General features: G+C 40.1%; 2 protein-coding genes across 9 annotated transcripts in view; one reads left to right on the top strand and one right to left on the bottom strand.

The window, feature by feature from the left end:
- Atp8a1 (ATPase phospholipid transporting 8A1) overlaps window positions 1-9,085 on the top strand; it is a 218,659-nt gene extending 209,574 nt beyond the window's left edge. For all 6 annotated transcript variants that reach the window (XM_087187535.1, XM_004849787.4, XM_004849790.4 and 3 more), the window contains 2 exons: window positions 6,916-7,007; window positions 8,294-9,085. In XM_087187535.1, coding sequence (XP_087043661.1) covers window positions 6,916-7,007; window positions 8,294-8,391 — 190 coding nt within the window. In that variant the 3' untranslated portion in view covers window positions 8,392-9,085. The remainder of the gene's footprint in view (window positions 1-6,915; window positions 7,008-8,293) is intronic.
- A 9,373-nt stretch (window positions 9,086-18,458) lies between these two features.
- Shisa3 (shisa family member 3) lies at window positions 18,459-23,335 on the bottom strand. Of its 3 annotated transcripts, none has more exons than XM_004849793.4 (3): window positions 22,399-23,276; window positions 19,628-19,864; window positions 18,459-19,475 (listed from the first exon to the last, which is right to left on the bottom strand). In XM_004849793.4, exons 1-3 carry the CDS (start codon window positions 22,673-22,675, stop codon window positions 19,396-19,398), a joined length of 594 nt encoding a protein of 197 aa, XP_004849850.1. In that variant the 5' UTR covers window positions 22,676-23,276; the 3' UTR covers window positions 18,459-19,395. The 3 variants fall into 3 exon arrangements, with proteins under 3 accessions (XP_004849850.1, XP_004849851.1, XP_004849849.1); XM_004849794.4 differs by having other exon boundaries at window positions 18,459-19,472; XM_004849792.4 differs by having other exon boundaries at window positions 18,459-19,864; window positions 22,399-23,335.
- Window positions 23,336-26,774: the final 3,439 nt, after the last annotated feature.

The following is a 26,774-nucleotide window of genomic DNA, read 5'->3' as shown; positions in this document are numbered from 1 at the left end:
CTCCCTCTCCCTCTCCCTCTCCCTCTCCCTCTCTCTCTCCCTCTCCCACTCCCTCTCCCTCTCTCTCTCCCTCTCTCCCTCCCTCTCTCCCTCCCTCTCTCCCACTCTCCCTCCCTCCCTCAGCAAAAAGGGTATGGTAGGCATTCTGGAAAACAACATTATGGATAAAGCCATTAGTAACGATATTGGGGAAAAGTCACTGATAATATTATTACTATCCTTTAGAGTAAATTTTGCTTATTTGTAAATATGTTAATAAAACATTACACCCCTCCTAGGATACTTAATTTGCCTGATTTGTAGCATACCAGTGACCTTAACAGTTCATAATCAGGCAAGAAGTTGATGTGATGACATTCAAACCCTAAAGATTCAGTTAGTCTGTGATGTGTATAGCCCCTTCCATTTAATAAAATAAATCAGAGTGCCTACAAAGGAAAGAAGTAGATTCTACCATAAATGACCATCAACTTCTCCATCCAGCCCAGCTCACTTGCTTAAAATAGCTATTCAGCCTTCTCAAGAACTGAGGGATGAGTTAGCTGTTAGCTGAATACCACAAACAAAACCCCCAGTACAGCATGTACCCCTTGTTGCCATTGCTACCATGGGTGACCAGAAGGTTGGTGAACAGCATAAGCATAGTGGCTTCCGGCTAGAGGAGAGATGAATAAAATGGATCTGAGAAAGGAAAAGGTAGCAATGAGATAGAAAAGTCTTCATGCCAAACTCATTACATCCTAAAGCCAGGCCCGGGGATTTAGCTCAGTGGTTCCGGCGCCTGCCCCGCAAGGGCAAGGCCCCGAGTTCAATCCCCAGCACGAAAAGAGAAAAAAAAAAAAAAAAGTGAACCTTACATTCTAAAGCCAAAGAATTGTCAGACTGGTTTTACTGCCAGGATTATTTTGAGAATGGTGGAGAATAAGACTGATGTCATTATTTCAAAAAAGTTAGTAAATTTTGTCTACATTGCCAAAGGGGAAAAATTCATATTTCTTAGATTCTAGCAATATTTGATGTCCTTTGGTTCCAAAATACCATGGTATTTTACAAGATATGATCAAAATGTATGGTGTTTAAATTTTTTAAAATTTATTACAGTAAAAGACATGTAGCCATTAATTCCTCTCAAAATACTCCCCCTCAACTTTAAACATTTACTGAGTCATTCTTACCACTTTCTGAACCAGACTGGAAGTCCTGTTTCATGAGTGTCTTTACAAGCTGTGATCAGAAATACAGTGAATTTGGGCCAGGGATTTAGCTCAGTGGTTCCGGCGCCTGCCTCACAAGCGAAAGGTCCCGAGTTCAATCCCCGGTACCAAAAAAAAAAAGAAATACAGTGAATGCTGTTGCAGAGTGCCATTCAGCAGAAAGGTGGGCTCGTAAAAGCATTCTAGTGTACCCTCATCCACCTTAGTCAGTGATCTGGCACTGCACAACTTCTCTTCCCCAAAGTCAAAATGACCATGAAAGGGAAGCATTCTAAATGCACTCAGGTTATCAAGGCAGCTGCAATAGTGCATCTAAAGACAGGAAAAAGGGCTTCCAGAACTGCATCACAAAGTGCCAAGGATAGAATAAGTGTGTTCCACACGAGGGAGTGTTCTTAATGGGGATTAATTGCAATGTGTCATTTACTGTAATAGTGTTCAGTCATATCACACATGCCTCTCAGTCTTAGCACATGCTTTTCCCCTGTTATGGAGCAAAGACACCTCTTACATTTGGGGCACTCCAGCCCCTAGCTTTCAAAACCCAGTTCAAAGGCAATTTTGCAGCTCTTTGTATGTAAAATTGATTAATTCCTCATGTACTATCTCTGTACTTTGTGTAAACTTACGTTGCTCCATTTATTGCGGTGGATTATAATGTGTTTGTTTACCCTGTGTTCATTTGTTTCCCTACTAGATTGAGCCCTTCGAAAGAAAAGCCTGTCTTAGTCATAGCTACAACCCAACACCTAGTTTGGCTCCAGGAATTACTAGCATTGGGTGAATATTGTGGAGTGGGTGAATAAATGGTCAAGGGAATGAACTAAGGAATAAATGAATAGGAGAAGATGATTGAGTGGTGGGTAGTAACTTGATGATTGACACATCAGTAGTGAAATAAAACTCCAACCCATGAAAACATAGAATTATGTATTGTTTTTCCCAAACTATATGATGTACAAGGGAGCAGTTGTTTACTTTGTTGTAGAATGATGCAGCGCTTGAGAAAAATCTGAGTTGATTATGCCCAATTTTTTAGTCTTCCCTAAGTACTACTCTTATGCTCAAATTATATATAAAATAGTTGTGTCAGAGAAACTGTAAATTGTAAGCCATATATGGATATTCATATTTACAGTAATTTCTCATCTTTTTTCACTTTCAAAAATTAAAACATCTATATTATAATAACTAGTCATTTTTAGTAGCAAGTGTGCCACCTACCATATTATTTAGAAAAATAGATATTCCATTAAATTTTAGGAGGAAAAGTATATTTCATCAATACATTACCTTTGAGCTAAAGTAGAAATCAGTTTCACTCTAACATGTTGGGAGAATAGCCCACACCTCACTTCTGATTGGCTGTGGTACCATGGCTTGTTTATTGGGAACAGAATTACTCAGAAACTGTAAAACCCATACCTCGCTCTAACTTTTATTTGGATCTACACTAATATGGAGACCAGAAATGCTGATAATTCCAAAAGTCAAAAAACTCTTGAGTTTAATTTTTTCCTTTCTATGTTTTATGGCAAACATTTGCTGGAAAATCCCGAACCATTTGTCCTACAAGTACATTTATAGTGTTCATTCATTCTACAATGTAAAGATTTATATATTTTGTAGCAGAACTATTAATGTTTTGGAATATGGGCCTCCCAGATCCCACTTGTGTAGTACATCTATATTTTGGATGTAACATCTTATCATTTCTTTAAAAAAAAATGACTTCAAAAGCCAGTGGTTTAAAATAAGGGATTATGGACCCTATACACTGAGACAGGGCAGCTATTTTGGGGTGTCACTGGAGTGTGTAAAAGCAGTGCATTGTGTAGACAGGCACATATAACGAGATTCATAATTGTACTTTTCTAGCTATAGACATTAAACAGCACAGCAGCAGCAGCCATTACTAAGTAGAAATTCAGGCTGGGGTCTTCAGGTCAGTCCTCACTGTACAATCATTTGACCCATAGCCTTACCATTAAAGAAAAAAATAGAGAATGAGGGGTATCAGATCATGTGGTTCTGTGGACAAGGGGCTTTCTCCTAGGCTTTCTTTGTATTATCTAAATGAAAAGGAACTTAAACATTGCCCCAGAAGTTGTATTTTTTTTCAGTTTTCACCCTGAATTTTATACCAGTATAGCATAAATGCCTTAATGTGGATTGAAGATAGAGGGATATATCAAATGTTTTTCCTCAGCCGAGTCTCATCTCTGCAACAGTGGTTCCTCCTAACATTTGTCAAGAAAAGGGACAGAACAATGAAATGTCGTGTCCTCCAGGACAGAGCTTGGGCCTGTTAGAGTCATTGCTCATCTTCTCACCACCACTACCTAGCACAGGACCTCTTTCAATGGCATATGTTTAACACTCTATAAATGAATGCTCATTTACCTTCTGCACATTCATTTTAATGAGCCAAGCAAAATAGTTTGCCAACCCAATATATGGACAAATGCAAGTTTACCACCCTTCAAAGATCTTGGAAATTACCTTAAGACAACATATTCCAACATGTTCCCAGACTATACATGGATTTTTACCAGCCCTTTTGTTTTTTCTTAAATTCTTTTATTGGTACATTTTAGGTATACAATACATTTACATTTATCATTGGGTGCTTGTACCTGTACATGATGTAACTTGATTCTTATATTTTCCCCATTACCTGTGCACCCTTCCCTATTTACATAGACTTCATTTCCATTTTTTTTCTTTTCTCATAATTTTTCCTTTCCCCTTCCCCTCCCACCACCCCTCCCCCTTTGGACCTTTTCTTCCTATTTCAAAATATCAATTATTTGTTTTAATCATTTTAATCCTTATTTACACTTTCAGTTTCTCACACTAGAGAAACTATTTGGTATTACACATGAGTGTCCTATTTATTTCACTTAAGAGTATGGCCTCAATATGCATCCATTTAGCTATAAATGTCTCTAGTTTCTCATTCTTTATGAACAACCCTAACATTTTTTAGTGTTTCCAGAAGAAATATTATATTTAACCATCATATCTTTTATTGCATTAAACAAAGTCAGAATTTGCATAACTTGGTATGTAAATGAAGGGCTATCCAAGATTGAATATAGCTACTAGCAAGAGTGGTAATAGATATGGTTTTAGGTTTTAGTGAGAAGAAGGTATCTTTTTTTTTCTTGGTTTTTTCACACTATTAACCTGAGCAAAAACTGAACTTTAATGTATCTATTAATGTTAACATGTTATCAGTGTATTTTATCATGTGACTTGCTAGTAATATCAGTATAAGTAAACATGAGTGACACGGAATTACATACATTTTGAAATGACGGGTCATTGTCTAAAGGTAGAATGGGACTAGAGAAATGCAACTTACTATCACTGCTTGTTTGCAAAGTACACTCCTGTGAATGGCATTTATATTCTGGAGGAGGGACTCTGCCCTGAAAGGACTAATGCAGAAAGCTTGAAGTAACTAAAGAAAAACAAAACAACAAAAGCCTAATCATTTTCTGAGGAAAGAGGTGGAAGGGGGGCATTAGAAATGAAAACCCATGTGCAGCCTTAGACATCACTCATGAGCTAAGGTTGAATATAAACCAAGGCATCACGATTGATCCTGACAAAGTGCCACTTGTGATGATTCTCTTTGCTGGTTGCTTTTTGTAATAGATTCCTTGGAATCTGGAGCAGTAGGGTAGGAAGGACTAATATTTGTTAGTGCTCACTAAGTGTCAGTCACTGTGATGACAAGTCCCTAAACCCTCACAATCTGCCTGACAGTTACATAGTGTCCTCCTGTTACATATGAGATAACCAAGAAAGGTTTACCTACGGTGACCCAGGTAATAAGTAGCAGACCCAAAGCCCATGCTCTCTCCTGAGAAATGTGATACTTTCGTAAGAAAGAGGCTTTCTTACTGTTTAAAAAAAAAAAATTACATCACATTATGTATTTCAATTCCTATAGTATTTGAAAGACAAAATTCTCCTACCTGCCTTCTTAACACTTTAGCCATACAATATTAATGTATGATGCATTTAGAAAACCTGGAAAATGCCTTTTGGGAAGAAGCAGCTGGCCTAATGATACATTGCCTTCCTCCAGTCTTCAGAAGTGATTTCAGTTTTAAACACCAGAGGCCGTCAGCGCACACACACACACACACACACACACACACACACACACACACACACACACACACACAATGCTCTGCTGGCAAAACCGGACCACCTGCTGCTAAAGCTCCCGACTTCCTCCAAGCAGTTACATATTTTAGTGTCCCTCTGGGTCCCAGGGTCTATAATGTTAGATCATTTAAAGAGTGGAGTAAGAAAAGTGAATTAGCAAAAATAGCCCTTTCTCCTTCCTCATATCTGTTTGTCACTAGTAGAAAAAAAAAAAAGTTTGTAACTAATTGCAGAACCACTGGAGTTTTAGACTAGTTTTCTTGTTTTAATACAGCTAATTCTTGGTGACAATAAAATATGCCTAGTAAGTACTAGTTAACATTCCTAGACTTTTAAAAAATGTGTGGAAGATTATTGCAAATGTCAACATTTCTAAATATTTTCCTTCAGTTTCTGCCTGTGTGTGTCTAATTTATTTCCACGATGAGTTCATTTGCAGAGGATCCTTTTTTGTATATGATAAATATTGTTCCATTTCAAGGTCTCTAAAAATTGGCAAAATACAGAGCTAACATAACTTACAGCAACTTAAGCTTTTATAAAGTGAAGGAAAAGATGGAAATTTTTCAACTGAGTTGGTTCCAGTTATTAAAACAAAACTATATAAACATTAGCTGCAATGCATGTGGGTTACTTATTTGCTCCTCATGCTTATTAAATTCTTTGATATCAAAGTAAGATTTAATAAATCAACTAATGGAGAAACGGCATGATTGGGAAGATCGATGGTGTTTGTTAAGTGTGTTACAGAATTACTCAAATTCATATAATCAGCCTATATTTATATTATATATAAATATATATTATATATTAATTATATCTATATTCTTTTAGAAATTGCATAACTATGTGGATTTGTATATGGAGATGTTCTAAACGCTTATGGAAAAATATTTTTCTTGTTATTCTACTTAGTAAAATTACTTTCCGAAATCATTTTAAAATGAAATTGATATATTTTAAACTATATTAGAGTGGTAATAAAATTTTTCTAACTAAAAAGTATATAAAATTTATTACTTGTATAGTTTTGGGAATTTCCTTAACATGACTAAAAATATTATTTTGAATGAAAATATGCACAAAGTATGAAAAAGATGATAATTAAAGTGTCTTTTTTCTAAAAATGCAATTCTACAGCTATATGGAAGACGGTTTTAGAAGTTAAAATACTACTGGCTGATTTTGTGGGTTAGGTTGTACAGGTTCTGTGCTTCTATTTGACTTAAATATAACAGCGATTTGGAGAATTGAGGAAATCTTACTTTTTACTCGGTTATCATTAGGGATAAAACTCCCCTTGACTGTGGGGAAAAGAGCCTCGAAAGTGTCCATGTAAGATTTGGAATCTCATTTGCTATCTGAGCAAATGGAGTAAAAAGAATCTTGAGGCCTCAGAGCCTCAAGGGGCTCTTTTGTGTAAGTCCGACTCTCCTTGCTGCTCCTGAGGCCGGCCCGCCCCGGGCTCCTGCTCCGCTGAGTTGCTAATTCACCTCGCACGTTTGCACCTGCCCCATAGCCTCACCGAGAGGGCACAGCTGCTCAAGAACGTCTTTAAGAAGAACCACGTGAACCTGTACCGCTCCGAGTCTTTGCAGCAGAACCTGCTTCGTGAGTATTTGAGTTTTTATTTTAAATAAACTATCTACCCTTGTCGTGTCCTGGCGCTTACCGAAGCAGTATGTTGACTTGAGGAATATTTAACTTTTAAATTAACACATAAAATGTGTTTTGTGTATCTGCAAGACGTTATGCTTAGAGAATCCTTTGGCCACCACCCACTCACTTTTAATAGATACAGCATTTTAAAATATAGCTGTTTCACTTAAAGAAAAACAAGAATATTTCCACATTCTTTGCTCCTTTAAATCTTCAAAGGAACCAGTAAGATAAATCTTAACTCTTAAAAGCTGCCTCTGTATTGTTATCTTTTCTACTGTAATAACTTTGTGAGAGCCTTTTCAGCTTTCATACAACACAAGGAAACATATATTTTCCCCTCTAAAAATATTTATGAATATTTAGAGTTGTAAGAAATTATTAGGTTTCTTGGCCTCTTAACATTTCAAGAATCTAAAAGAACATAATATATAAAGCCCTGTGGTATATTTATTTGTGCTAGTAATATATCTTTTGTTTCATGTTGTTTCCACACATAATTTATTTTCACTTATATATACTCAAGTTTAATGCTTTTGCTCACTGTGCTTCAAGGGGACTTTTCTAAAGATGTGATTCCCTCAGGGGCCATTTCTTATCCCCACACCCCCTCCAACCGAGTTGGGACGTCTGTGAGTTCATTTGGAGACGCGAGAGCCAAGGAGAAGGTTACTCCAAGGAAGTAGAACACTTTTCCACCATCCCCAGTTATTTGTGTTTATCTCCTCTTCCTTGATTTTTTTAATTGACAAATAATTGTGTACACCTGTGGAGACAAGGGTGCTGTTTGATATGTATACATGGTACAGTGATTCAGTCAAGCTTATTAACATATTCATCCCCTCACCTACACCTTGTTCTGTCACTCATCTACCCCACATATCTAAAAAGCCGTGGACCCACTTGACCCCTTCACCCCTTCCAGTAATGAGGAAGCAGAAGTTAAGTGCGATGGAAGTGAGATATGGAACAGAGGACTGAGGGGACTGAGAGGACTGGGGTTCTGCCCAGTCTAAGAGGAGCAAAATTCATGGTGTATCTACTGGTGACCCTCCATCATCCTGCTGTCTGTCCATTTTGCAGCTCATCTGACTTTCCAGATGTTGAAAATTAGTGTCTCATGCTTTCAAAGGTGGAAGGGATGCGTGAACTCTCCCAGTTAGACCATAAATACTCAGAACTCTTAATAACAGTAATTTCCATTGGTGTCATGATGATGATTTGTGTTTTACTTACAGATGGCTATGCATTCTCTCAAGATGAGAATGGAATTGTTTCGCAGTCTGAAGTGATTAGAGCATATGATACCACGAAGCAAAGGCCAGAGGAGTGGTGATGCAAGGGGCGGAGAGGCAGACCTCCTGTCTCTGAGGAGAGCTCCCACAATGTAAGGTCGTCACCGCAGTCTGCTGACCAATTGCAGTCTGGTCCATGGAGAGGAAAGGTGGATCTGAGCTCGTCTCACTCATGGACCTTCAGATTCATGTACATTAGAGACATAAGCACTGTGCTACCACACTGTAACACCATCTCTCTCAGATTTCTTAAAGTATTTGCTAAGGCTTCGTAAAGAGAAATTGAAAATGACCTTGTATCTTGCCAGAGTGATTTCTTAAGCTGAGGAGAGGTCAGTATTCTTACACAGTTGATGGGGGACTGTAACTGAAGGTTCATTAGCTATACCACAGCTCTCAAATGGAGTTAAGTTAAACGGACTCTTGATGTCCAGACTAAGATTTCAGGATATGCTGAAACCAGCATTCTTAAGGAACTGACTCACCTTACTGAGCGTTTCTAAACAAGGCATTAAGTGTTTGTGTCAAAAAAGTCTTGATAAATGTTTGCCAAAGAAGTTCAGTAAGTGTTAGTTCTCATTCAGTAGTCATTTGCCCAGAAATTTTAAGTGAAAGTTTACTTCCAGTTCTGCTGTAAGATGTATCTGCATGCTTGACTTTTCAAATGTAAGAGTGATTTGCAAAAATGAATATTTCAAGGCATTTGCTACTAAAATCTGTGATGTTGCACCTTCAGCCTTACAAGTGCTTGTCTTATTTGTTCAAGTTAGAAGGCACATGTGTTAATGTGACTGTCATTACAATACTGATTTTTAAACTTGCATTTACATCTCATTCATCATCTCTGATAGTTTCATCATCCTGTAGATTTTTCTAAGTATCTGGCTTCTGCTGTGTCTAAATGATGTCATTTTGTCTTAAAGTTTCCCTCTTAAGAAAATTATGCTTACATATTTATGTGGGATTTCCAAAGTTTCTGTCTAGATGTTTGGAATAATATGTCGGATAAATGCATGGGCTTTTGTAATGTACATAGGCTCAGCTTTTGTAATGCGTTTTGGTTCTCATTGTTGGTTCCCACTAGAGATGCTTGCTGACTTAAGTAGCATACTCAATGTTACTGTGGCTGTCCCTTTACTTAAGGCTAGAAATTAGTTCACAGTTCACATTCGTCAAACAGTTCCTCAAATTAGTCATGTGCTACTTATTGGGACAAATAAGTAGTATATTTTCCCCATTTTAAAAACACCTATTTTACTCAAACCTGTTACTTTATAGTCAAAGAATGCTTTTCATGAGTAAGGTTTACTAATATATTTTAAAGCATATGTTCAGTTTAATCATTTTTGGCATTTCCATGACAACTGAAAATGCCTGTTTTGCTACCAACAAACAGTAAATGGTGAAGAGGCTGTTTAAAAACCACAAGTTTTCTATACTATTTTAAAATAATGCTTTCATTTAAAAGAAAAAAAGGAATTCTAGCTTTCAGATATACTTGAAAGACTGAAGCAAACTTTTTTGCCTTTTATTCAAAAGCCTATTTGCCTTTAAGTGGACTTACCAGCAAAATAGGTAGAACTTTAAAACAAAAAGTCAACTAGAACTGAAAAGGTGATTTTTCCAAATTTCCCCAATTTTAATCATTTCACATTCTTTCCCCCTTTTTGTCAATCTAGATTTAAAATTAAATACATATATATATATAATTTCTTTGTATATACAGCTGGTTATAAGTATAAATCCACATTTTCTGCAAATAACAGTGTATAATACATATAAATAATTCTAATCTAAGGAGAACAGGGATTTTTATACATTTTACTTCTTAGACTTCCAATTGAGGTTCAGATTAGAAAAATCATGAATCAAAACATCCAACAAGACCACAGATGCAGAGTCTAAAATCTTTGAAATTCTGGAGTTGCAGACTTTGTCTGTGGGATGGATCTTCAGAGTGTATTTTCCAGGGTCTCCTTGTGGTGATAGTTGTGCTCAAACTACAAAACTCAGCAAGAATGAAGTGCATTCTTCCAGAGAAGATCTGTTTCCATTTGCTTGCACTTCATCAGTCACATCTTTCTCCAAATTTTTAATATCAGAAGGTTAAAAACAAAAGAGAATTGAGTTTTCTGACTTAAACCTGAAAATTAGAAGTTTTATTTTCATCTTGAAACATGGACTGTTTCAATAGAGCTCTTCAACATGAAAAGAATACTCACGGTTAATCAGTGAACATCATGCTCCGAAACGTGACTGATTTATGCCTATTTGTCCAATGATCCAATTTTCCAATCCTGGACATTAAGCCAGTCTCTTTGCTTATTGGGTAAAGGTAGGGCATAAGGGGCAGGGAATGACCACTTTGCTAAATTTGAAATACAGCACTGCAATTGCGGTGACTTTACAGTTTTACTTAAATTAGAGAAAATGCTCTTGAGTTTTAATCTCCTGAATTGGGGTGGGGTGCAGGAGAGACACACGGTTTTACCAGAATTAAAATAACCAATCAAAGCGACTTTTAACATTTATTTTCTAAAATAAAGAACACATACTGTTCAATTAAAACGTTCCTTGTAAGGACTGTGGCAAATGCTTACATAGTTTCTGTATAATGTTTACAATTCAGAAAATACTACTTATGATACAAAACCTTCCTTTAGCACTGAAACACTGGGAGCTGCTTCTTTAATGTTGAATACTGCACGGTGGTACTGAACATGGATTTTCTAAATGTTTTATATATTCATGAGAGTATATCAGTGTCTGACACCCAGAAAGATGCTGTATTGTAGAGTTTATTAGCAGGAAAACAGTATTTCTCAGGAATGTAGTAAATTTAAAATGCTAAGTGTGCTCCTCCCTCCCCTCCACTTTGTGCTTTCCTATTGCACCGTGCAGGAAGTGCCAGAAGTGTTGTGAACCCACTGGAAAAGCTTCTCTCAAATCAGGTGCATGTGTATTCTGCTAAATAAAATTAGCCACTTATATGAGCTGTATGGTCATTCAGTGGAATCACAGATTCCTCTTAATTTTCTAGGGTGGGGAGGAGGGATAAATTATAGAAATCAGTCATCATTTATCCTCATCATAAATTTTTGTATTTTTAATTTTTAAATTTAGCATTGTGAATATCAACTATGAGAGTCACATGCTAAATTCTTCTGCATTATGTGCACTGTATGGCATGTATCCTGTCATAAAATGTTCTTTCAGAAAAATGAATGCTAGTCAGAAAGTAATAGACTATATATTCATAATCTTAAAGTATTTGTATCACAAGTATTACAAAGCCACATAATCATTACGGGTTTGTTTTCATGCAGTTGCCCTTTGATGGTTTCTGGTTTTAAAACTTATTTCATTGACTAAATCTTTAATCAAATTTATCAAGAAAATCCCCAGCCGTTTACATCACAATGACTAGGTCTGTGGAATTCTTTTTGTAGATTACTTATGGTAACACCATGCAGTTCAGTGCCTAATAAATGCTTTTAATGATGAATGTTTCTATAATGCCTCTTAAAGTACCATTGTCTGATTTTTCTCACATTAAAATAACTGAAGTCACTTGTGAAACTTAGTTATACTTTGCTCCATTTTAATTAACCTTCAACAGCTATTAAAGTGGATTGTAAGTTAAATTTTGAAGGAAATGAAATAAATGTTTTCTATTTTTCATCTTGATTTATTTTCTGTATGAAAGCAGCTGTGTTTTTGATAGGTTTATGGTTTGCATGAATTAATATTTAAAGTGATCCAGGCCAATGCATGACTATTGCTGTAAATCTTGATGTTTATTTCTGCCTTATAAAATTCTGTCATGGCCTACCTGGATTTTAATATTCAGTGGACAAATTAACTGGTCCTCCACACAACTTTTTTTTTTTTTTTTTTAGTAAGTAGATTATTTTACAAACAAATTTGAACAAATTTAATTGAATCTTTTGTTTAGCTTGCCTCTAAGAACTTTTCTTAATAAAGCTCACAAAACTTCTTGGCAAATAAATCTCCCTTAAGTAGGAAAAAAATCTAGATTTCATATTTGCTTACTTTGAATTAACAGCAATTTTCCGTAGGTAGTCTGCTCTTACAAAGATGTGAGCAGAATGTTAAAAATAGATATTTTTATGTTTCATGGTTCTAGAATAGAAGCCGTAAATGCAGTAAATGCTGTTTGTTTTTTAACTACTTCAAGCTTTGTTTTTCATATTTTCAGCTTTGTTAGGTTAAAAATAAAAAGGCAGCCTTGGAAGGCAGCTATGGAAAACTGCACTTTGCGTTAAAGATAAAGTAGTATTTTCAGCTCCATGAAAAACCATTCCTGCTGAAACTGCTGTAGAAATTGTGAAGCTGCATGAGTGAGAGTGTTGGTCCTGTGATCATAGTAGTTTTCTCGGGTTTGTTTATCTTGATGTTCAACGCACTGTGTTTTATAAATAGTTATTTAAAGTTGAGTATATTCATTTCTCTGCAGTGTTATGTGTCATTGGCCTTTTGTGGATGTGCATGTTTTAAACTGCAAATTTTAAACATTTTGTCCACTAATTGTTATTAAAAATGAAATAAACTTTACCATTACATAAAGGAAGTTGTTGACGTTTTGATTGCTAGTTTTAGAAAACATACTGCTTTATAAAACCTTCAAATCTACAGTAACTATAGTCTGAGAAGGAGTATCCTTTTCATAGCTTTATAGCAGTGATATACAAACTTACCCCTTCATTTTACTCTAGTTAAATGAAATGTAAAATGCAGGATATTAACTCCAGTTTGGTAAGGGGGCTAGTTCTGATAATTAAGAAAAAAAAAATTTTATAAAATTACTATATTTTCAATAGAAAAGCCTCCCAGGATCATCCCTTTATATATTTAAATCATCTTACAAGTAAACAGTTCATTCATGTCTCCATCCTTTTATGTTGGCTGAATTTACTAGGTGTTAATCCACTTTTTTTAATTAATGAGAAAGTGGCCAAGTTTAGCCAGTCACATTTTAAGGAAGTAATCAGAAAATAATAAAATCGAACTTATGATACAAAAGTACAGGGAAATACCAGAAGTGAGAAAAATGGTTTTATCGAAAAGAGCATCCTTTGGTAAAAGCCAAGCCAATGAAATTTCAGTTTGCTAAATTGCTAGAATAGAATTAGTTCACCAGTGCTGGAGGAACAATTTGAGGAGCCTCTGATTTTATTAGATTGAAGCCACATGTGTTTAATTGTCGGGAGTCCCCTCGCCTCTCCCACAATCTTTCCAGGGACAATTGGGTATGCATCTCCATGTAAAACCATAGCAAAACAATTTATACAGAAATTACCTATGAATTGTGGCATATAATTTTCACATTCAGTGCCATTCCACTTAAAACAAGCACTGTTTATACTGACCTATTCGTTTAAGATGTCTTCCATTACTACCATAAGGAAACAGCAAATTTGAAATACACTCCCATAAATTCAGGACATCATCCCCATTTAAATTTTTATGATTATGACCTCTCCATTCCAGCAATGTACAATCAACCTCACTTTAATGAATAAAGGTCTTCCCAACCTGGGTAATTTCTCAAATAGGCTAATAAAAATTGTTGGAAAATATGGAACCCTTTTTTAAACATTTAGCCTTTATTACTTTCAAGTACATAAAAACTATCCTAGCAACTGAAAAGTTCCCTGCCAGAATAATTTCATTAATAACATTTAATAGCAATTTTAAAATAGCCATGTGCATATAAAAATATGTTAATAATTTGTTCCCTTAGTAGCTTAACATACCTATAAATTCTTATTTTTCCTGAACATGTGCTAAATAAACTTTCTAGATTATGCAAAAGTGAACAGAAATTTGGGCCAGGATTTAGCTCAGTGGTTCCTCCGCCTGCATCACAGATTTTCTGTGTCACATTCCCCTGCCATGATGTGCTGCCTCACCGTGGACCGAAACCAGTAGGGCAGCTAGTCATGGCCCAGAACCTCCAAAACTGTAAGCTGAAATCTTTTCTCTTTGTTAAATTCTATCCCTGGGTTTTTGTTACAATGAAAGAAAGCTGACTAACACTGACCAACGTAGTGGGAGGGGCCCCACCCCAGGCAATCACAGGAAGTTGGCCAAAGGGGAGCCAAAGGTTATCAAAGACTAACTCTCTCAAACTGTAGGGCCATTTTCTCTGTTTCTGTCCCCTAATCAACATGGTATCTACCCTTATTGGAGAGTGGTCAATCCTCCAATTGCCTAGAAAGGGGGACTTCGAGGGCCGGAGTTCTATCCCTCGTACCAAAAAAAGAAGAAAGAACCTAAGCAAATAAGGTACTATTAATGTCGCCACTTTACAAAGGAAAAAATACATTTAGTGAAGTTAAAATCCAATATATTTTCTGAAAAGTAGGTTGGATTATTTTTTCCTGAGAAAACTAGGCCTTTTAGGCCTAATGACCTAAATAAATAGAGTTGCAAAGCAGACCTCCTAGATTCAAATCTTGATTCAATTATTGTTTGTTTATCCTTGGGCATAGTGGTTCATATCTCTGCCTTGATTTCTTTACTTGCAAAACACAAGGCAATAGTCCCTACTTCAGATGAGATTAAATGATGCAACTCAAAAAGCACTTAGGACAGGGCTGGGGATTTAGCTCAGTGGTTCTGCTGCCTGTCTCACAAGTGCAAGGTCCCGAGTTCAATCCCCAGTACTGAAAAAAAAGCATTTAGGACACACATGGTGCTTAATAAATATTATCGAATTATTATCATAACTACCTTTTAAAACACAGAAGTCTTTCTGATTTTCACAATAATTATGGCTCATGGATATTAGGACCCAAATTCTTTGTATTTTGTTAGTGTGGTAGATGATGGTGAGCATCTCCTTGGGAATTTCAAATGACTTGATTTGATCCTTGCTGTCTAATCTTCCTAAATCAAAGATGTGATCAAGTCACTGTGCCCTGTAAAATCCTCTAAGGCTCCCATTTGGTATATACGCAACCACCGTGGTGTTTAGGAGCTCCGTTCTGCTCCTGCTTCTCCCCACCCCCGCTCTTATTCTGAGTTGTCTAGCTCCCAGAATGTTCCTTCTTATAGATGCATCCTGCCTAATATGCTCTTCCCCTTATTTCCAGCACTTCTTTCCTCCCTCCACCCAGTTTTCACTCAAACCCCACATATCTCTTCAAGGCTCAGGTCTAATATCAGCCCCTCCAGAATAAGATAGTGCTCTTTGTCCATGCTGCCAGGGAGTGGTGGTTTATGGGTTACCTGCCTGTGAGCTCCCTGACAGCAAGAAGATAATGTGAGAACATAATGTAACCATAAAGTAATACAATCTCTGTAATATCTGAATCCAAGTATTGTCATCCCTGAACCCATAGTAGATAGTGGCTTAGGTCAGAACTGCATTTTATTTAACCTCTCTCACAGTGCCTGACTCAGGTGAGGAATGGGACCCAAAGTCTTGTTGAATGGGACAGTGTCTAGAAATCTGCCACAAGATGGCTTTTGTACCCTAAGATCATAATACTAATATTACCAGCTACTTAGCTTCAGCTTCTAGAGAGAAGACATATAGAAAGATATATACTGTATATCACCAAGTACATGGGGATATGATTTGATTAGGTGTCTCTAAGTGCCTAATTCTTATAGCTAGTTAAGTTGATCAACTGGGGCATCCTGCTAAGGCAGGGAAGTTTGCAGATGTGAACTCTATTATGAATTCCTTAGCAGTGGTCTGTCTCATGGACATAAATTGTTCTTCAAAGGAAAGGCAAATAAAATTGTTCTTTGGGCAACTAGGACTGGAAGTCCCATTTGACCCTGCTATTCCACTGCTGGGGATCTTCCCCAAAGAATTAAAAGAATCATACCACAGTGATATATGTGCACCCATGTTCATAGCAGCACAGTTTGTCATAGCTAAAACTTGAAAACAGCCCAAATGCCCATCAACTGGAGACTGGATCAAGAAAATGTGTTTTTTTACAAAATGGAGTACTACTCAGCCATCAAAAACAAATTAGAGACATTTATTGCTAAATGGATGCACATTGAGGTGATACTCTTAAGTGAAATAAATAGGACACACATGTGTAAATACCGAATAGTTTCTCTAGTGTGAGAAACTGAAACTGAAAATAAGGACTAAAAGGTATAATAGATGATGTGAAATAGGAAGAAAAGGGGCAAAGGGGAAGGGGAAGTGGAAGGGGGAGGAGAAAGGAAAGAAGGGAATGGAATTAATATGAGAAAGTGAAAAAAAGAAAACAAAGTATTTGTAAATAGGGAGGGATGGAGAGGTTGAAGGGAGGGCAGGGGAAGAGGGAAAAAATAACTAAGAGAGTATGTAAAGGTGCCTATCTCCAATGATGAATGTCATTATATTGTACACCTAAAATGTACCAAGAAAAGGATATACAAAAAAAAAATTGTTCTTTAGAGGATAGGGGCTACACCCTCTAGAGGACACTATGGAATTGCATAAGGGCATCTTGGTGTTTAGCAGAGGAGGCCATTCATTGTGAGGAACTCGGTGGTAACAGACCCTACAAGGCTTGGGACAGTCTATACAATAAAGATTTACTGTCCGTCCACATGGCTTCGATTGTCCCACCATCCCTCTCAGTTGAAAACCCTATCCCATTTTACCTATAAATTATGTTTTTCACTGTCTTAGTTCACCTTAAATTTTCTAGATATACAACCATGGTGCAAAAGAAAACCAAACTTTCCTCTTTTTTTTTTCAAAATTCACATCAACAGCAGCAATGCAACTGTATTAGTGTGGAATTGGAAATGTCACAGGGTTTAGCGTCTGAGCCCTGTGTTAAGTCTGCCCACACCGTTACTCTTTGTAATGTTACCTTCTTTTTCTTTTTCCTTTCTGTTTACCATTAGGATATTGCACTGATTTTTTTGTAATTGGATATCATGAGTTATATTAGCTATAAGTTTCATTTTTGGATAAAGAGTTGTCACAAAACATTTGTTCTAAAGAAAGCTCACTGAGTACAACAGAGCTGAGAATCATCACCCTCTTTAGAGTGGGCCTTGTGCTTTTAAAATCTCCAGTGGGGTTTTTTTACCAGAGGCATCAAAATCTCAAAGCAGGTGCTTCTCTGATGTTGGAATATGCTTGTATATACCAGTGCCAGCAGCGACCAGCTGTGCTCTGTGAACAAGTAACTGCATTCCTCTGTGCCTCCGTTACCAAATCTGTGGAGTAGGAATCACACTGCCTCCCTGATGATGTTTGGAACATGGAGTGAGTTAACACGTGTAAGTCCTTAGCAGGGTGGTTGGCTCATAAAAAGAGCTCAGTAAAGGTTAACTTAAAACTACAGAAGGAGCAGTATACAGCCAGTGAAAAAGAAAAACAGTCTAAATGATTTGAGTATGTCCCAGAACGTGCTCACAAACATTTAACCTCTTACATTCAGCTGTTTATTTTTTAAAATCTTGAGATATGTAGAAGTCAAGCCGTTTTTAGACATGGAAGAAAGCGGGAAACTAAAACTCATTATTCCTCTGCCTTTAGACTAGGCAAAGGCAAAATGTCTTTGAACTGGTGTCCCCAATCAGAAGGCAAAGAGGTAGGGCTAATCAACTCTCGTAGGTGAGAGTTCTACTTCTGACTAGCTTTGAAAAGGACTATTGAGAGTGACATGGCAAAAGTGAATTCACATGAACTGGACTCCCAAATCATATCTGGGCTAGGAAATATAACGAGATGGGCTAGGCAGGGGGACCTGCAGGAGGCTGGCAAATGGCAGGTGTCCTATCAAAGAGGGTTGGCCTAACCTTGTGGCAGAGTAGGATTCACAGTACCAAATGTTCTATATGTCACTAGGAGCCAGAATTCCAGGTTCTTCTGTGAAATGTCCAGATGCTGAAACTCTACAAGCCAAATGACACACCTGAGACCTGCATGAAGCCCATGGTCTGAAATCTCTATAACAATTTACTTCCTTTGCTGCTTTCCCAAATCCCAGTGAAGAGAATATTTCTTTTACCTTCAAAGTATGTGTTAAGTAAAGACATTTCCTTTTATTGAATAGCAAAGATTTATCACTAAGGGGATAAAATTAATTACTTTGATTTAAATTTTCAAATAGAATCCTTGAAAATGAATTTTATTTATTCTAACCCAGCAGGATATATGCCCAAATATGTAGTCATTAGACATGGAATTCAGTGGCATTTGAGACATGTAGTATTAGATGATTACACCAATAGCTACACTTTAAATTCCACAGTTATTAACATAAAAATCAGTGTGACTAGTAAATAATTAGTATCATCAATGTGGTAAATACATTAAATTACAGTTCTTTACATTTATACATAACTCATTTTACAAATAAATGTTTTAAGACCCAACTGTCCAACTCTCATTTAAAGACTAAATGTTGTTGAACAAAAAGTCTCCAATAAATATGCCCTCTGGTGTATTGGAAAAGTGATTTCACATAGAACCTGTGTTATAATGAATGTCTAAGTATATATTTAAAACTTTAAACCCATGTGGTTACTGAAACCTTGTATTATGACAAAACTCTTATATTTTAAACAAAATCTAGTTATTAATTTAAAAAGTAAATGTTCTCATCATGCTAATGTTATTTATGGCTAGGTTATTCCCAAAGTTATAAATAGGTGGTTCCTTGACCCCTCAAGTTTACTTAGTAGTTAATTTTTAAGTGAACCTTTCATAATTACAATTAGGTATTTCTTTTCTTATTTATTATATATTTGGGTTCTAACTCGATAAACACATAAAAAGCAACATGTATCCCTCTTCTAGGCAGTATAGCTAGCTGAGTTTTCAGCCAGTCTGCAACTTTAAAGTCAAACTCTTGTGCATTTTACATCCAAGTGGCATAAACTGAAATGGAATGGTCACCATATTTGCAAAGCCAAACCTTCTGACTGGAGCTAAGAACCTTAAGACTAGAAGGCACTGTATCTTCCTAGCTTTTTTCCACGATGATAAGCACTTGCAAGGGAAATCTCGGTGTGGCAACAGCAACAGTGCTCCATCTGTCTGCCACTGACTACACAGTGGCTTCGTGGCCATGTACTGTCAACTGGAACTGAAGTCTGGACAGCTCTTCCCAGGTAGCGGGGGCTCCTGCTGGAGAGGATAAGCAAAATACTGGGGTGACACAAGGAAACCTGATGGTTGGGTCAAGTGGATTGGGTGGCTCGTGGTGTAAGGTGGGGGTGGTGAGGGTACCAGACAGCCTGGCTCGGCCCTGGCAAAAGAGAACCTGCGGATGGAACCACCTGTGGAGCTGGAGCTGGTGGCTGTGCTGGACTGCCGGGAAGGTGCCCTGAGGCTCGTGGAGGTCAAGATCATAGGCAAGGTCTCCGTCTGATAGCTGCGGAGTGAGAAGCGGATTGGCTGCTGGGAGGGCTCCTTGGGTCTCAAACAGGTGCAACAATAAATGGCCACTAAGGAGCCCAATATGATGAATGCAATGAAGATGGAGCCGACGATCAGGAAGGGGACGTAGACAGGCTCTAAAAAGCAAGAACAGAACACACACACATGCTCAGGTAAAGGTCTCCCAAACTTTGAGTTTTGCTTGGGTGGTTTAGGGGGTGAGGAATGAGAAGCACAGTATTAGCACTGTTGTCAGCTTTAGCTTTTCAAAGCTTGTTATTGGTAACCTCCCAAGTGCAAAGTATGATGCAGGAATGTTTTTGCTACTCCTCGAAGGGAGGAAGCAAACTGATACTGTACCCTCTGTTAGCAATTAGCCATCATGTTGCACATCTGGAAGTCAGAGAAAACCAGAATCCACCCTCCTGTTCATGCACTATAGGGAAAGCATGAGTTACTCTAACTCTGGGTTTAAATCCAGGTTTTAGTTTTATCACGGCAAGGCACTTAGGGCTTTGACCCGTCGCTTAGACTGACAATCCTGCTCAAGTATCTCCAATCTAAGCAAAGAGAATAGTGCTGGTTAAATGAGATCCCCAGGGCTTTATGAAACTCCAGCAAGACCAATGTAAAGAAATCTAGAGTGGGCCCCACCTCTACCATGTCTCCTACCCTTGTCACTGTGGCTGCTGCTTTGCAGAAATAATTTAGGATGCCTACTCCAGCAGCCACGCCACTGTCTCCATTCCCACCCAAGGTCTAGGAAAGTCAGGCTGAACTTGAGATGGGCCACCATGTGGTTCTTGGTGTTGGCAGCCCAGACTTTATATAAGAGCATCTCTCAGAACAAACTCATTTCCTTCTCTCTCCACAAGGCAGGTACTGTACAAAATCTCCCACCCCAGAGGCAGCTGGGGAATTTCTCCATGTCTCTCCCTTGTCTGATAGAACCATGCTGCATTGCAGCCTGCAGCTTAGAAGTAGAAGACAGAAAATCTGCATTGGCTACCGCCCTACTACATGCTGGCTTTTCCTTGAGTCATGAGTATCCATGAGTCATGAGGAAGCTCTCTCTTCTGGATGTAGAAATCTACCAGTTTTTTACTTCCACAGATACACAGCCAGTGAGTGACAGGTAACTCTCACCAACTGTGTGCTTCTAGGTGTGAGCTCTTCATTGTCCCACCTATTGTCCCATGTAAATAGCACCAGTGTGGAAGGCAACCTGAACCCACTGGGCACTGTGCTAAGCCTCATACACTCGTTTAATCTAGAAACCAACTACGTTGAGAGCAGTATGCCCATTTTAAAATTGAGAAGCAGTCCAGAGCAGCTAAGTAACTTGCCCAAGGGTACACTGCTGGCAATTGACAGAGCCCCTGTCCCGGGTCTGCCTGCTCCCAGACTTTGGGATTTGGGAAACGGACTGCTCCTCTAGCTTGCTATTCTCTGGCACCAGAGAAGCCAAAAAGCTGTGCTGCAGACTGGGCAATTAGCTTTCAGTGCTGAGAGGAGCCCAGTTCTCAGGGGAGAGGAGGGAAGCCATAGGGGAAGAGTCTGTTTTTCCAAACAGACCCAGGATAGCCTAGGGTTCCCTATTTTCCACGCACTCATTTCTCCAGGAATTGCTTCCCAGTCTTCTAGACTGGACATTTTGAACCCCAAAATTAAATCCCAAGAGAGTCTAATGGGGTGCTAAAGAAGCACAGATGTCCCTTTCTCTGGGTTATAGTCTGAGGCAAAGGGGCTTCGACCAACATTAACGATCTCTCCAGCCTTTCCAGGGCCCTCCCTTGCCGGCTGCGGCCCTCAGAGTCCTGGGGAGTCACTGGTTCTCAGCTCAGCCTGCTTCTCTGGTTTCCCGGCCGTAAAACCTGCCTCTCCAGCTCTAAAAGGTTTCCCTGATGTTCAGAATCAGGTGGAAAACTTTTTTTCAAGGTGTAAATTTCCTCTGCTGGGGTCGTGATTTATTCAGCTCTGAAGGAAGCGGAAATTTGACCCATGTTTTCCGATGTGAGAATAGGGGGGCGGGGAAGCCCCTGTGACCCTAGTTTCTAAATCTCCACCTCACAGACCCTGGTATTTCTGAAAGGCGTGACAATAGGGGGTGGGCCAGAGAGAGTAATTTGATGCAGAGAAATGAAAGGAAATCGGGAGAACAGGACAGGGCTTAGAAATGCCACGGGGGCGGGGGGGGGGGACTGAGGGAGACGCAGAAAGATAGGCAGAGACCGAGAGATAGACTCGGCTCAAGTTCTGCGACCCAGTGGGGCTACAAATGACCGCTTGACAGGAGTCAAGTTCCCTCCCCAACAGCACTTTCCGATGCTCCTGAAGTGACGGGGAGCGCAAAGAGGCGCCCGGGCCACCCCTAAAAATCCCAAGCCTAGGATGGCGCTGCCCAGACGGCCTTTCTCTCGAGAGCTCCAACTCTTTCCCCCAGAGCCACCAGGTGCAAGCCCCGCTGTCTTCGCTTTTCCCTGCAAACCTCGCTTTCGACAGACCCGTGGTGACCGCGTGTAGCAGGGAGCCAGACTGCAAAGGAATGGGGCCCCAGACCCGAAACGCGACCGCCCATCCTCCCTCGATCCCCTACACAGCTGCGGCCACTTTGCGCACAGGCCCAGTGAGGCCTGGCGAGAGGGTTTGGACCCCAAGGCCCTGCACTTACGCGAGGTGATGCCGGGGTGCTCCAGCTCGCCACGGTCGTTGGTGCAGCCTCCCTGCTCCAGCCTGGCGTCGGCCGCAGCGCAGCAGTAGCGGAGCGCGCAGGACCCGCAGCAGATGGTGGCGTCCAGCGTATCGAAGTCCTCTGGGCACTGGAAACCCTCATGGTAGTTGCCTTGCACGTCCACCCAGCCGTGGCAGTACTCCCCGGGCTGCTGGGCGACCGTTGGGTCCCAGCGCAGCCAGCCCAGGAGGAGACAGAGAGCCAGCAGCCTCCCCATCGCCGCGGCGCGCCCTGGGCGGCCGGAAGGGACTCTCAGCTGGGGCTCCGGGAGGGTTGCGCAGCTGGGGCGCTCGGGGTGTACCACGGTTCCGCCTTCCTCGGGGCGCAGCGCCCGCTTCGGCGAGGGTTAGCAGGGGCCGGAGAGGCAGCAGGGGCTGCGCCGCGGGCTCTGCAGGCCAGAGGTCAGCATGGTGCTAGGGGGCGAGTGGCGGGAGCCCGCCGAAGGAGCCCTGTTGTAGGAATGCTGCTGCTGCCCTTTGCCGGGCTCATTGAGCTCCTGGCGCAAGCGGAGCGCCAAGTCCCCGGCCACCTCCCTCCCCACGCCTCACGGGAGCCATCGCGCCCCGGGCCGCCACCTCCAGGGCGGCGCAGCGTCCTGACTTGTGGCTGTCGCCGGGTCCGGAGCGGAGCCCAAAGGACCGAGAAGTGGTTCCCCACGTGCAGGTCCCCCACCCCTGTCTGTCACTAGAGCTGGAGACACCCTCGCAGCAGCCAAGTACAAACAGCCTCTAGGTTGCTGACAGTTCTGCCTGCCAGCGTCCTTTAAAAAGGCAGAGGGAGGAGGAGACCACAGGGGTGAAGAAAGAGTCCGCCCTCTCGGGTCGCGCCGCTGGAGCTAATCACGGCGGGCCCGGTGCGGGCTGCGCGTCCTCTGCGCGCTGTGGTTCGCGCGCCACCTCCCCGGCCACCCCACCCTTCGCGCTCCCCCCCCGGCCTTGACTCTAAACCTGAGCGGGTCAGCCCCCGCCCCCTGCACCCGGGTTCCGGCGCAGCCCAGAAGGCCGAGCAGAAAGGGGCAAAGGAGCGCCTGACTCTTCAGTCTGTCGACGCACCTAGCCCGGCGAGTTGGAGACTCTTTTACTTTGTATGGATTTAATTTTTAAAACTTGAGTAGGGTGACTGAAGTTTGTCATCCGTCTTTCATCGCCCAGACCCAGATTCGTACCTAGGGCGCGATTCTAAGGGTTCAGTACCGACAAGGTAATTTTTAGGGATCGCCAACCTTTGCAGTTTTTCCCAAATGTGCACACAGTCTCTCGCTCCTTCCCTCCCCCTGCGCCGGGCGCCACCGGGTGTAGAATCGCCGATCACCTTGCTCAGCGGAGGGCAGCTCTCAAAACCTCCAAGAGCAGAATTCTCTGTGCGCGCCCGCAGAGGAAATAAAGGAGCAAAATTGATGATAATTGAGCAGATCTGAACTTCTATTCGGGCAAAGAAACACATTTATTTAAACGATGGGTCCCCCGTGTGCCGTTCTCGGGGCACTGGTCCTCCGGCGGCGAACGTGAAAACCTCGTGAACCCTGTGCTACGTGAAACCTGGGCTAACGTCAAGCATTTATTTGTACTGCATCCCGCACTTCCTCTCTTCGTTTATTGGCGTGCGTGAATATGGTCATCGCATTTCAACCTATTTGTCAAACACACCGAATACCCGTGTCACTGATTTAGACGTTAGCAAGGAGAGTAAAACAAAAGGACAAAAGTGTACCGGCACCGGGCGGACGAGTGGGCAGTCAGAAGTTTCTATCGCCACCGCGGCTACCCGACCCGACCGTGCGCGCTCCTGCCAGAGAGGGGTTCTTGTTTAACTAAGAGTAAGACGATCTTTTAACGTAAAAATTAAGGGATAATCTAGGTAAAGAATTACTTCTGACTTCTAACCTTAAATGTTGAGGTTATCATTTAGTTATAAGACTAAAAATAAATGTGCAACGTTCCGCGTGCTGAGTACAACTATGTAAATATTTAACTTTATTGCTCTCTTTAAAAACAGATATTTGGGGAACAATAGTAAGCTAAGAAGCTATCAAGTGAAACCAAATTTAAGTTTAGGCAAACAAATGATGGGACAGTTTTTCTTGACTTAATTCGAGCGTATGAGAAATTGTTTTGCAGAAGTTTCTTGGATACTGGGGTTTTATTTACAAAAAAAAATTCTTGTCAGGCTTAAAGGTTGCTTTTTAAAAAGTCTACTTGTTTTGTAAGAAATGTTGTTTGGATTGTTAATATAACCTGACCAAGTAAGGGGAAAAGTCATTTAGGACCACAGCAAAAATAAGGTATAATGAACATAATAAGATGATAAAACTCAAAGAAATGTTCACCGCTAATAACTTTCCCAGAACCACACCTCTTAAAATTACTTTTCTTAAAATTTAGAGGAATTTCATTACATCACAACTACATAAAGTTGTACAGCACCAAAAGCAAACTTAGCTAACCTCCCTAGGGTAGGGTTTCTCTCATTATCCAGCTGTTCTTTGATAGCATTAATATTTTAAGGAGTGATTTGTTGGCACTCACCTCCCATTAATTACATTCTCCATGCCACAGTGGGATTCCTTTCCTTAGGACACCAGCTATAATTAATTTCCTCATTCAAAGCCCAGACTACTTGACTTATTTAGAGGGCAGTGCACCTACATTTAGTTGGATATTTATTAACAAAAATAACCAAGCCTCAATTATTTGACACTCCATAGATCTGACATGTGTGAACACTGAAACAACCATGCATCATGTTTTCATATCTACTTCCTGATCCAAAGTGCATTTAAAACCATCACAAATAATCAGCTCAAGGAGTTGACATAGGGAGAAATATATGTTTAGTTTCTGGTTCTAGAATATCTCCAACTATACATTGACAGTTCTTCATTTCAGAAGTCATGCTCTAAGACTATTCTTTGCCAACAGTAAGAGAATGTGCACCTTTCTACAATTTATAAACATCTGAAGATTTTGTTATTCTTTACTATTTTAATAGTAAAGGAATTTAAAAGTCCTCAGAGATCCCCCCCCCACACACAAAGACCCTAGGGAGAGGAATGGAGATAGAACATGAAGCTATAGTATCTGGGATATTTTGCAGAGGTTTTAGAAATGTTATGTTCTTCTTTATCTCAGGAATACAAATCCATATTTCCATGAGGAACACAATCATAAGAGACTATTTGTCCAGCTTAACTCCTTATGGCCCTGCCTCCAAGAAATTCTGTAGGAAATGAGTTAAATGATATGATGTCTGAGATTTGCTTTAATAAACACCAGAAAGGTGGGGGGTGGGGAGAAAAAGAGAAGGAGGAAAGCAGGAAAGAGAAAAAGGGGTATTATGGAAATGAGAAGATAGGATTGTTGAAAACGGCAACTGGCAACATGTCGGTCACTGTGCTGGGTAAAAGGAATCTGAATAAAGGAAAGCAATTCTATTTTATATACAAATAAAAGTAACATAATTTTTGGTGGTGAACTGAGGACTGAACCAGGGCCTCACCTATGCTAAGTAGGACACCTGCCACTGAACTACACCCGAAGTCCCATATGTTTTATGAAAATCAATGGGAATCTGTGCTATGGCCACATAAAACAAGCACTGAATCATATTTTTAAAACTTGTGTTCATTTCTCTCTGTTTTATATTCTTTAGAGCATACTGAATGATTTGAGTAAAGGAAATGTGGAGAAGAAAAATAGGACACTGTGGATGCATCAGAAAGGGGTGGGGGATCCAGAAATGTAGCTCAGTGGCACCACACCTCCCTGGAAAAGTGCAAGGTCCTGAGTTTGATCCCCAGTACAGAAAGAAAGAAAGAAAGAAAGAAAGAAAGAAAGAAAGAAAGAAAGAAAGAAAGAAAGAAAGAAAGAAAGAAAGAAAGAAAGGGCTGGGAACCAAATAAGAAAAGATGGGAGAAAGGAATGACCAGAGGAATGCCTCAAAGCGGGAGGGATAATTCACTTTGACCGTGGAAGTCCCTTCAGCTCCTTCGGGCTCAAAAATGAAATAAAAAAGTTTTTCAACCCTTCCTCACCTTCTTTCCTGGAATGATTTGTTATCACTAACCTTGCTTTAATTACTTTGCCAGTGACTTAATGGAATTCTCTTCCTTGGGTTATTTACTATAAATTTCTTATTCCAGGCTGATGTTAATCTCAGTTACTTGAAAGATACTTTTCCTTAAATTGGCTTTAGCATTTATTTACCACTAGAGAACAGTGAGGTGCCCAGAAGTATGGGAGTATATTCTCAGGCCCTGGGAGCCTAGTCCAAGTCAGATCCCTCCTCCTCTCCTATGCATTGGCTGGCCTCATTCTCTT

The sequence above is a fragment of the Heterocephalus glaber genome, unplaced genomic scaffold, assembly GCF_053883595.1.
Source record: "Heterocephalus glaber isolate CG9 unplaced genomic scaffold, H.glaber_assembly_v1.0 deba00001509, whole genome shotgun sequence".
Classification (NCBI taxonomy): domain Eukaryota; kingdom Metazoa; phylum Chordata; class Mammalia; order Rodentia; family Bathyergidae; genus Heterocephalus; species Heterocephalus glaber.
This window is presented reverse-complemented; position numbering and strand designations above follow the sequence as displayed.

What these genes read in the sequence shown, in the direction of transcription:
- Shisa3 (XM_004849792.4), bottom strand. Translation starts at nt 22,675, where the DNA reads ATGGGGAGGCTGCTGGCTCTCTGTCTCCTCCTGGGCTGGCTGCGCTGG. An exon ending in GCACCCCGGCATCACCTCGC is followed by an intron (nt 19,865 to 22,398) that starts GTAAGTGCAGGG and finishes CTTGCTTTTTAG; the next exon opens with AGCCTGTCTACGTCCCCTTC.